Source organism: Anguilla rostrata, chromosome 1 (assembly GCF_018555375.3).
Source record: "Anguilla rostrata isolate EN2019 chromosome 1, ASM1855537v3, whole genome shotgun sequence".
NCBI classification, from domain to species: domain Eukaryota; kingdom Metazoa; phylum Chordata; class Actinopteri; order Anguilliformes; family Anguillidae; genus Anguilla; species Anguilla rostrata.
In genome coordinates, this window is record NC_057933.1 from 18,775,425 (window position 1) to 18,788,298 (window position 12,874).

A 12,874-nucleotide genomic window follows, 5' to 3' on the forward strand; every position below is an offset into this window, starting at 1 on the left:
AGGGAAACAGTGGAAGAGTTCAAGGGTAGGCTATATTTTGTGACTTTTCAAGTCTAAGGAATTTGCGACAATATAGGTCGCACAAAAACATGTCTGTAGTCAAAACACACGTTGCCTCAGAAATCACTGAAATAAAACGAACTGCCTGCTTTAAAAGAAGGCTCTTGAGTCAGTTGTATCACCAAACATTAGAGTAGTACAGGAAATATATATTCACATCTATAACCTGAATATCTGTTCAGATTCATTCCAAAATATGGTCTGTGGCGACGGCATAGGATGATATTATATCCGTCCATATCAGTCGAATACATTATTAGAGGGGGAAGATGAAGCGATCAGCTCACTGGGCGTGAAGACCTGGGTGTGAATACCAGTGAGCTGAATAGTGACTTTTTTAGTCGCGCACTGGAAAGACGAAAACCTGCTGCCAAACGACAGACTGGTTTAATTTATGCAAAATAGCCATGAAGATGAGTTACTATATAATATAAATATTTTCTCAAATTTTGAGCCCAGGGCTGAAGAATGTCTAAAATTACGGATTTCTGCGTGATATTATCGCAAACGGGACACTTTTTTTCTCTCTTTAGGTAAGAAAGCATGTGTAGTTTTATCCTCCGCTTAAACACCCGTATCTAGTATGCTTTTTCTAAACCGATTTTATGTTAAAGTACAATTAAATGGGTTGTCGGTTAAAAGCACTGACGTATGTATAAAAATCTCATTTTTCCTACTTCTGTGGGACACAGGTTTTGAAACACGTCTCTCATCCTTTTCCTGTGGCATGCTGAATGCCGGTGCGTTCATACTGGAGTATTGATCATACAGAAATAGCATTTATTGCCTCGAAGAAGGATAAGATAAATGTCAATGACAATTTCGGCAGTATGTCATAGATTTCGACAAAGGGTCATTTTTACGTTCTGAAGACCAAGAAGAATACTGCTTTAAAACTGAGACATGTTTTTTTAAAGATCATCAGAATGAATGTGGACGCACATTTTCACAGTGGTTACGGCTCTGACAATAGTATATTGCATCTGAGGACAACTGCATGAAACAATCTACCGTCAAAGGAATCTTGATTTAACCGTTTTCTAATTTCCTCGATCATTTAGGCGTACGAACACTTACGAAAGAACTGAATCCCTAACATTCATCATTTTGTTTCATGCTTTAAAAATTACACGGGGATGACGGTCAGACAAACAGCAATTGGATTCTCTGGAATTAATAGGTGAGTCAATCGTTTTAATCAAACTTTATATGCTCAACATTCTTGGATTCATGTTACCAAAATCATGAATAGCTACAGTTCTATTTGGAAACTAAAATGGTATCAAACATTTATATGTTGGTCTTCATAAGTGACTGAAAAAAATAAAACTTTTCATATTTGCATTCACATTTGCTTAGTAGACAGCATGCTGTGCTGACAAGAATGAACTCTGGCAACTATATGTGACAGGTGGTAAAGAACTTCTGCACATTAATTACGTTATAAAAAGTTAATTACGAAGAATCAAAGTACACATTTCTTATCATCATTAAAATAATGAGGTGACACGAATACGCTATGAATGTCAACTGAACATAGTTATTTGGGCTTCAAAATCTTGTATCTACTGAGGCTGCTATGCCATTGTTATGAGGTGAATTTTGAACATTGAAAGGTAACAGTGGGAGAGCAGTGGGAGCTCTAAATGTACAATAAAATAAATAAAACTTGACCAAAAAATAGCAAATAAGAAAATTCTACAAAGTACAGGTCTCATTGCCGCTAATAAATTAAATATTTAATGGTTATATATTTTTTATTAAGATTTAGAATGCATTGGATTCAGTTTGGACAAAATTTTAGGTTTTAGAAGGGGATGGAGCAATCACAGTTCAACTACAGTATCTATACCTAAATCTCTTATAAGCAATACATGCACATGCAAACAGTATCTGACATCCATCCTACTGATAAATTATTTTTAGACATGAAGTAGCACTTTTGTAATGCAGTGCACTCTGATATAGAATGTCCTCATATCAAGATAGTGGTAGAGTTGCATCCTTATAGAAACATGCAATTCAATGAGAGATGTGCACCCATAGACAAAGCCTACTTATAATTTCCAAAATTATTCAACACAGGCATTTGTAGTTTGCATTGGCATTAGGCATGCAGCACACACAAACATTTAGAATTTGCATAGCAGTGCAGATGAAAACGTCCTTTAAATTAAAATTTTTTTTAAAGTTTATTTTCAAAACGATGGAAAGTGACCAGAAAGAGATAACAAAAAATCCCATTAAAAATGAACTCCAAATTTCTTCCTGAACAAAGGCAAGTGTAATTTTATAGCATTGTGATTGTGATATAATTTATTTCATTCGGCAGAGAGCTTTAGGAATGAATTAGATTTGAAGGCAGTCTTTAGACATCTGTCTCCTCATTATTGTCCAAGTCAATGAGACTTCTACTGTGTGCATGAGCTTAAATGAGTCTCTTAGAACATTAAGATTGCCTTCAATGGGAGTTTAATATAATCACCAATCCAAGCATTTCATTGTCTGTTATTGATTGCGTCTGTTAGAATGGACAAAGAAGAGGTACAGAGAATAATATTTCTCTGTTTCTGGATTAAGTGTCTATGAGAGAAAAGCTGTCATAGAGGTGCTTCAGCAAGGGGAACTATGATTGATAACCTGATAAAAGAATGTCACTGCTTGTAGTAATGGTCTAGCAGAGTGATCAGGAAATGGCAACCATTGACGGCCTGCTTTGCAGATTATTGAAAATACTGAAAGTACTGACTCGTCCCCAAATGAAAAAAAAGAAAGAAATCTCTTAATTCTGAGATCACCTGCTGGCAAAAACCATCTGAGCTGGAGCAGGTGGGGGTGGGGGCAGCTCTTGTAAAGACATGTAATACAGTAAGCTACCACTTCACCACTGTGAAGTTTTGAAAGAGGGTACTAACTTTCTGGGCAATTTCTGTGTCATGATGTACTAGGATTACTTGGGATTTTCCACTCAATTTCTATTGGCATGGGCCTACCGACACACGATGGAGAGGTCTTGGGTACCAGCAATTGTAGCTGGGCCTTATAAACCCTTGCAGTCACACAGCAGGTATAAGCTGCATTAACAAGGATTATGCCTGTAGTTTCACTGATGTGGACCCCATTAATGGGGTATGGCCTATAAATAGGGTGTGATGACATGTGGAGGTCCATTTGTCCTGAAAGAATACTACACATCAGGGATGTAATGGTGAGGCTATGCGCATGCTCCAAAAACCACATTAGAGGAGTGGATATACATTTACTTATATGACTGGAAAAGGGTGATAGGCAACAAGTGGAGCAATGATGCCAGCCACGGGCAAATTGTTTACTAGATAGGTGAGAACACTGCGTGCTAGACTTGAGGGTTTGACTCCGTTACATCCTTGCATGGTAATTTACCGTGTATCCTGTAAATAAGTCAACAATGTCACACAGCTGTCATGTTCAGCAAATGAGCGGTGTAAACAAGTGGAATTCAGGCTCAATTTGAATGAGCAAGTTTACTCTGAGGAGTAGAAGCACAAACGAGTCTCAAGCTTGATGATTTACATTCTCAAACTGGTGCTCTGCCAACGGTTGACAGTAGGTCCTTTTTATCAAGCAATTCTACATGGCAACTCATCTTTCATGTAACTGTGTCAACAGGCGCACTAAGCAAAGTGTCTGAAATCACTGGATAGAGAAGAAATGTGACAAATACAAGGCGATGATATGACAGATAAAACACGCCGGTATTCAGGTACATTGCAAGTACTTCAGATGGCACTTCCTCCTTCAGTGGTCGGCTTCCTGTTTATTAACTTGAGAAGACACCAGCTGATTGACAGCCAGCCAGTTCTGGGAGCTAATAAAGGACTGTCTTGTTTGAAGGAGCTAGAGTATCACAGGAATACTGTCTGTTCTCTCATTGAGTGTTGTCTCCTCGCCTTACCTCGCACACAAATTAAATCTTATTCTCTCAGTGCTACTCTTTCTCTTATTTCTCTCACTTTCTGTTTCACAATAATGCACATGCATGGCACAATACACACATGCATACCTAGAGTCTGTACAAAGATGAGCCCGGTACAGTGCAAACATTTTTACATATGTAAAACACATAGGTTGATGCAAGCATAAAGAGACAGTCTGGCACAGCCATGGTATCACGACAAGAAGTGGTCAAAGAGCTCATACCTCTGGGAACCGTAGGCTGAGGGCAGAAAGCGAATTTATGATTAAAATTTAATTTCCAAACATGGGCTCACTGTGTCAGACACATTTCTCTGCTCCATATTAAGGAACAGATATAAACAGGACGGCAGCCCATAAAATAACACTGAGTTGCCAGCGGCAACAAAGAGCCAGTGGACTCAGGGGGTGGAGGCACTCACCGAAAGGATATCCTCTCATTTTAATATAACAATGTCTCAAGAGGTTGAAGAAGCTCATACCTGACTTTGGATGTAGAGGAATTGTGAAGACTGAGCAGTGTGAATCAGTAGCACCTGTATCAGTCTATGCTCATAGGCATTTGTTATTATTTTATCACCCCCTGATCCACCTTGCCATTACAACAAAATCATTTTTCAATGACCGTACCATTTCTGAAACATCAACAATTCGTTTTCTTTTAAAGTGCCAGCATCGATTTAGAACCAAGTATGTAAACAAGGAACACAATCTCAATGAAATAGACATTTTCATTTTATAGGAAAAATATAATTAAGAGCTTCAATTCACCCAGCCCTATGGTGGTTTAATGCTGATTTCCTAAAATTATTCTGCAAAACATGTCAACACAGCTGCAAATCGGAGAGAACAGCGTGCTGATACAGTTGGGTGGAACCCACAGATGTTATTAGATCTATTCTAGTAGATAGGCCTCTTTAGCTCCTAAAAGCGCCCAACCACACACATCCTCTGGTACGAGAAAGAGTAGAACATGTGACAGATGATCCGCAGTGTGTTTAATTGCCTGAAATAATAGAAGGATGAAACTGAACACCTGAAGGATTAAGTGTGTATTTGCTCACCATAACCCCAGTTAGTGGGATTGAGAAAGATTCATTTGCTCAACAAGAGGCACTTTTCATGGTCCTCTCCAGAGACCAACCTGATGAGTTTCAGAGAAAGCTAGTTATTTTTATGCTAATTCTTGTCTGCCAGAGAGAGCCAGAGAGAGAGACAAGAGAGCTACAGACACACAGAGAGTGAGAGAGAGTGGGGGGGGGGGGTGTTTGCCTAAACGCACAGAACGCAAGATTAGGTTGAAAATGAGATGCTTATAACAGCAAGCTGATTTCACACATTAAGAGACGTCCCCTGACAATGGCTCTTTTTTTTATTATTGCTGATGCAGTCAGTGTTGATTTGAACAGTTTTTCTCCTGCTCTGCTTTAAAAATAATATATCCCTCTGGTGTTTATTTTTCTTTCATGAGTCAAGAGGCAAGCCTTTCTACTATTTTACACCAGTCTACACTCAGTCCTGGAAGTCTGTTGGATTTGTTTTTGCCTTAAGATCAGCAACTAATTCAGGCCCAAGAAACCAGGAACCCCGAGTTAGCTGTGTAATCAACTGCTTTAACTGATCAATTGATGTGCTACTCAAGTGCTGAGTTACAACAAAAGCCAGCAGATACTGTCGCTGTCTAGGGCCTGGACTGAGGACCACTTGCCTACACCACTGAGGTCCATTTGTATACTGAATGTAGGTCTCTCAGATATGACTCTGGGAGTGGGTGGGGGGTAGCAATGGCAACCTGGGGCAAACAACCTGGGGGACGTTGTTGAAGATGTTCAAAATGCACCTCTGAACCCCAAAACATCTGCCTTTTTGTATTTATACGTACACCTGTCTGGACATTGTGGGGAAAACAATGTGTTAACTTTGTGCTGTTGCGAATATTTTAATACAGATTGCATCCTCGGTTCATGCACCCGAGAGTGTGTGAGTGTGCTGTTAGAGTAGCAGCTAGAAGGCTGGTTCAGGAGAAGTGCTGGCAGGTCGAGTATTGATAGTGTCAGGGTCAAAGATCAATGAAATCCACTCTTGTAGTCTACATACCAAGTGGCTAGGCTGGCTGCTTCTATAATGCAGGCCTTCTGGGTTTTTTTTCTGAAAGCAAGCCAACAGCATATTTAGCAGTTTGTTTTATTGGTACAATGTATAAAGTATATGTGTGTAGGCCTTTCGCATGAAACAGAATTTCAAACATGCTTCTTGACTGCATAGACTGAAGATGTAGTAATAATATTATATCAGGATTTCCATGTAGGAAATGACTCATATACTCATATAGATCATGAACTGCATTGCTTGCACTGTACTAGATAACCAAAACCTTAAGCATAGGCTGCATTCTGTCTTACCTCATGCTCATAATCAAATAATTTATGGAGAATGTTCCAGTGCAATTATTACCAAGAGTGAAATAATCATTACCGTTTTGTCCAATTGTCATTTTTTATATTTTTTACAGCAGATTAATAGGGAAACAATCAGAGGAATACTGCAATTAAAGCAGGACCAAAATATGCTTCCCTATTTATCACGAACTAAGTCATTGTCCATTAAACAATGATCACATCAATCAGATGTCAAGCATCAACAGTGGAAAATTCATTATTAACATGTTTTGGTTTATTAGCTGTCGGCGTTTCTGGACTGCTAAGCAGTGTGTTCTGGGCATTTAATTAAATTGTCTGTGTTGCTGATTCCCCTTCAAACCCATCAAAATGTGCTATCTTTTCTTGAGGTGTAGTGACACGTAAACTGAAGTTAATTGAAATCTGGCCTGAAACTGCAATGGTCTGTACTTGACAGGTAGTGATTTGCTATGAGAGTTGTATACAGGGGACATACTGTAAGAGGATAGAATAGAGCAACAACAAAAAAAGATGTTGCTTTAGCCAGGTTTGTCAGGGTAAATATACAGGGTTAAAACAATAGGAAAGCTAGCAGAAGGTTGGCACAGCTGGGCAAAACTTGCACAATCTTACTTCCCATTAAATATTTAATTGCATCTGAAAATAGACCTAAATCACTGACGCACATCCTGGAATTTCACAAATGGTGTGCTGTTCTGTCACCATACCGTGTCCACCTGACCTCACATCACTGCCTCTCCTTACAGACAGCCTGCTTAGCTGAACCTCTCTCAGCTCTGTAGAGCCAAACATGCATAAAATGCTCTCAGTTTGAGAGATTAATCACATTCAGTAACCTCTCCTCTTTCTGTTTGCTTTCTCCTTGAAGCTCCCAGCTTAGTGACTATTGTTAGCACCTGTTGTGTCCGGTCTCAGTGCCCCTTCTCCCCATCGCTGGACATCCTGACCAGTCCTCCACCATGGAGAGCCTGAGCGAGCTACAGAACCCGCTCTTGGACAAGAACAGCAAGCACGTGGTCAAGGGCGACTACGGCTACAAAGGTGACTTCCCCAACAACCAGTACCAGGAGAACATAATCAACTACTTTGTGACGGGCGGTGGGGGCAAGGCCAAAGCCCATCAGCTGCTGGATGCTACCTCACTGCACCTGGCTGTGGAGGCCTTCTACAAACCCAACTTCATCCTCTATAAGGACGACGTCAGCGTCAAAGGCAAGGATTATAAAAGCGAGTGTTGCGAGACCACCTTCACGGAGAACAAGGAGGCAACATCCGAGTGCACGCCCACCGAAGACCCCCAAGCCAAGCTACTGGGGGAGAATGACGTGAAGATCCAGACTGTGTCCTACGAGGTGGAGGAGGAGGAGTACCATGAATATGAGGTAAGAAGAGGGGTATGCCGATTTAGGTAGGTTCAGGTAAAGAGGGTCTAGCTTTTTATTTAATGTCATCCTTATTCAATAACATCTAGACCATTACATCTAGCATTTCCAAGTCTTGTGGATTAAGAAGTTAAAATGTTACACAATTTCAAATTGACATCTTTAAGAGAAACAATTAGAGCAAATAATTCTGCATGATGGCCCCCTAGGAAGTGCTTGGCTCTGCAGTGTAAGCAATTTGTGTATTGTAAAGATCCTTGGCAATGACCCTCTCAGCTTAAAGTAATGACAGGCTTCACAATTTACAGCTACAGACTGTTATATCTTCTATTAATATGCATTTCGTCTCTTTGAATAACTTTTTTGGTGTGTCCTTGTGTCAAAAACTCTGCCAGTGACAAAATGACAATAACTTTGTGTTTATGCTTTCTTGGCAAAGAGAGATCATTCTTATCATGATACAGCACCACCCACAATCCCCACCGTTAAGTACCTGTCAAACCTGAGCTGAATGGGAGACCTGCAGATGCATTTAAAACTCCTGTTATTGTTCATTCTCTCTTGACAGAATTGTATATCCAAGCTCTTCCTGAGCCTGGTATGCTCTACTACTTTTAATGGCCAAGAGTCACATTGACTAAAATCAAGACCTCCATGTCTCCCATTAGGATGTCATAAAAGCCTGATTTTATCTCCCGAAAAACCCATTTAAAAAGCTTCGCACACTGCCTCTAAATTGCACCTATTTCTCAAGGAAACAACTGAAAAGGTACCACACAAACTAATAATACAAAAATATGGGCATGCTCTCTTACAGCATGGTGGTGTCTATAATGGATAGTATTCAGTGCTGACCACATGCACAAACCTGGATTAATCTTCAATAGACAAATTACTGTACTCTTCGACATTATTTTGATGATTATAACTTTAATGGCCACATCAGCGACATTTGAAAAGTAATAAGATTAAAATTAAGGTACTATGTGATTATTTATGATTACTCTGATAACTGCTTTCTTGTTATTGCAAACTCATTTCAAACCATAATTTTCACCCCACCCACCCACACACATTCACATTTTCATAGGCGTCTGTACGTGCACTGTACACCACACACACACACACACACACACACACTCGTACACATGCACAAAACCAAACCAGTCACAACAGCAGTGAGACCTCTCTCATAAAACCTGAAAAACTGATCTCAATCAGGAAAGGCATTGATGTGCTTCATAGAACACTGTAAATGGACTGAACCAAAACAGCTGGACAAATGTCAGGGTGACTCTATGGGGCTGTTTACCCTGGCTTTAAATACATCTCCGGATGATTGTACAAAAGAGCATAATTACTGGCCCTATTATTCCAGCTCCTTCATAAATCACCTCATTTTGTAAGTAGAAACAGCCCGAGATATATTTTTTGTTGAGGACATGTCTTGATTAAGTTATTTGAAAATACTAAAATTTTTAGACTATATATATGTGTGTGTTGTGTAGTGCATAAATATTCGGACTGTGATGCATTTTTGTTGTTTTGGCTCTTCTCCAACATATTGACTTTGAAATGAAATATGGTACAGACTATCAGCTTTAATTTAAGGGTAATTATATCCATATTGAGAGATCTGCCTGTTGTCGCCAGGGTCAGGTTCAAAGTCCTGCCCATGCCCGGTGACTTGCACTTCCTACTATCTGGGTGAATGGTTCTTCCTTGTCCCGTCCATGGAGCTCTTCCACCCTAGCTCCCCACTGGTGGATCAAACTCCCCATTCCTCAAGGAACCACTCAGTCACTGCCCATTTCCACCATGGTCTGGAGACATACAGTATATACCATACCATAAACTAACTCAACACTACTCCTCCACAAGTATCACTCTCTTATATCACTTGTATCTTGATCTTCTAGCACTTTCATGTTGTACTTGAATTGTCATCTTTATATTGTAGCTCTTTATCATATCTCTTGTAATCATGCCTCAGTTCAGGTTTGCCATAACTGTACTGACTTAGCCTGTGCTTACTGTGTGAACTAGACTTGATGTTCATGGCTATGAATAACTGATGGTATATGAAAATTGTACCTTATTCGACCTGTAGTTGTTCCAAAGACCTTCGGTATGCACTTATTGTATGCAGCTTTGGATAAAAGGGTCTGCCAAATAAAATTGTTATGTAATGTAAAGTGATGAGATCAGTGTAGGTATTACAGCCCTTTTTATACATAATCCCCCATTTTAGAGGAGCAAAGTATTCATTAGCATAATCGAATTAGCATAATCTGAAATAAAGTTTTCATATTTATTAACTGGATACAGGTCCTTTGCATTTGGTGACTGCCTGAATTCTGTGATCGACAGAAATCACCAGATGCTCGGTCTCTTTCCTAGTGATGCTCTGCCAGGTCTCTACTGAAGTCATCTTCAGTTCCTTTTTTCTGGGCATTCTGCCTTCAGTCTTATCTTCAGCAAGTGAAACACATGTTCACTTGTATTCAGGAAGTGTGATGGGAGTTGATCAGTCAAGAACATTCCACTTTTTGGCCCTGAAAAAGTCCTTGGTTTGCTTTAGCACTATGTTTGGGGTCACTGTCCTGCTGCATGGTGAAGCGCTGTCCATTGAGTTTTGGCGCATTTGCATGGATCGGAGTAGATATTTCTGAAGTACACTTCAGAATTCGTCCTGTTGCTGCCATCAGCAGTCATATCATCAGTGAGGACAAGTGAGCCAGTTCCAGTGGCAGCCATACATGTCCAAGCAAAAATACTACCTCTACCCTGTTTCACTAATAAGAGATGGTGCTTCTGATCCTGAACTGTTCCTTGCTTTCTTAACACTTTCCTCTTTCCATCACTTTGGTATATATTAATACTCATCTCATCTGCCCAAAAGACATTGTTTCAGAACTCAACAGTTTTTTAATGTACTTTGTTGCAAACTCTCACATGAGCATCCTATCAGTGGTTTGCATCTTGCGGTGAACACACTGAGGTTATGCTGGCGTAGTCTTTATCATAGCTTTTCATTATGGCTTCCTTGACTTACATTGGTGCAACTCTTGTCCCCATGTAGACAAATGCCAATAACAGACTCCAAAGGCAATGACAAGCCTAGAATCAACACTAAATGCAGAAAGCCCTCTTATACCTGCACTAAGGAATCAATTGAACATACCTGACTAATCAGAAACACCTGTGAAGCCACTTGTCCAAAACATTATGGTGCCTTGAAAAGGGGGACTGTGTATAGAAAGTGCTGTAATTGCTGCATGGTGAAACCAAAATGTATAAGAATACCCTTTAATAAAAGCAGATTGCACTTTAACCTCATTTTCATTGTTTTATTTCAAATTCAATGAGCTGGACTACGGAGCCAAGACAACAAAGTTGTATCGCCATACAAATGCTTACAGACTGCGCTGTATATAAAGAATATGTATATCCTCTCTAAGCAAAGCATAGCTGTCAATGACTGTGATGTGTTGCCAAATTCTGGCTTCCAGACTCATTAGTGGTGGATATAAAACATAAGTAAGTAAATAAATAAATAAATAAATACAGACATAAAATATGCAATGGAGCAGCAGGCACTGGCGATGGGCAGCAGGTGTGACAGGGCTCTGCCACGCCTTTCCGCCCACTCCTCTCTTAATTTGGTACATACGTATTCACTGACGCTCTTGTCGAAGGGGAGATGAAAGGGCCAAGGGATGCTTTTATCTGTGTTTTTGGCACTTTATTCGGAGAGTGAGTTCATGCTTGACGGGCTTTCAGGCGTCGCTTGAAGTACCCAGAGCCGTGAGCTGCGCTATGCTTCAGAAATGCGCAGGTCTGAGGTGGGCTGTACACCCCCTGTCCTGCGCACATACTGCATAATGACTTTGCATTATGCGTGGGAGCAGGAGTTCCTTTGCAAGACATCAAGAGGACCCGCTCGTAATGCTCATAACGCCTACGTACTTGCATCGCATGCGTATAAATATGTTCCCAACGATTTTTACTTGAGCAATACAATGGATGGCAATACAACTCCTTCGGGAGGGTGGTAATGATGAGTTATTGGGAGTCTGCAGTTGGGAGGGTGTGATAAACGGCCACAGGAAGTAGCTGGGTGCACGAGGTCCACCCTCACGGCAGGGTCGGTCCTGGCTCTCTGCTCCGATGGCATCGGCACCACGCTGCAGTAATTAATGAGGCCTCGAGGAAAGCAATTCCAGGATAATTATCACTATTGAAAGGCAGAGAAATACCATCAATTTTACAAGGTTCAGATGTAACCGTAAATCCGAAGCTGCTGGTGATGCGTGTTAACATTTTCCACGTTGTCACGCCAATGGGCACACCACAGGCTCGTACACTGGCACGCCGCTAAATGATAAATTATCAGCCAAAAAAAAGAAGAAGAAAACAGCAGGCACCAAAATGTACTTGCAGTTTTAAACCCTACCCATCAGTTTATGATGGCATCTGTGCACATATTTTAATGGCCATTAATCTAAATGCATGTACATCCAACATAAAATATCCTGTTTACAATGTACTAAAATGTTATTCTACAATCATTAACTGGATTTGCATAAATACATGGACAGTTGGTGATGGCCTGAAGACTGATGAGCACAAGGATACAGGGGCACCACTAGGGATTTCAGGCCCCATGAAAAGATCTCACGTTGAGCTCCACCATCCCAGAAAAGTCTGTTTTCTAATATTTCTCAAGGACCCCTGTCAGTAAGGGCCCTTGGAATCATCCTAACTTACAGCACGTATTTATACACAACAGAAGTTGTGACGTGCAAACTGAGATCTGCAAGAAGCAATAGATTATTGTTGCTCTTTTTTTTGAGTTTTTCATGTAGAAATTACAAAGGCAAACACAACCGCATATCAAATAGCGTGTTCATGTAGGCAACTGGTAAATTGGCTATTGTTCTCATCTTCCTGCTTTGTTTTGGTTTTGTATGCTTTGTGCACAACATTGTAGTGCTCCTCTGGTCTACGTGGCTGGCCACGGATGTCAGCATCTGAGGTTCCAAGGAGGATCTGGAG

General features: G+C 40.4%; 1 protein-coding gene across 2 annotated transcripts in view; it reads left to right on the forward strand.

Moving 5' to 3' along the window:
• The window catches only part of LOC135250736 (synapse differentiation-inducing gene protein 1-like), a 25,393-nt gene continuing 12,519 nt past the window's right edge, over nt 1–12,874 (forward strand). The window contains exons 1-2 of one of the 2 annotated variants that reach the window (XM_064327355.1): nt 1–1,240; nt 7,303–7,816. In XM_064327355.1, coding sequence (XP_064183425.1) covers nt 7,394–7,816 — 423 coding nt within the window. In that variant the 5' untranslated portion in view covers nt 1–1,240; nt 7,303–7,393. The remainder of the gene's footprint in view (nt 1,241–7,302; nt 7,817–12,874) is intronic. The other variant, XM_064327363.1, reaches the window with a different exon arrangement.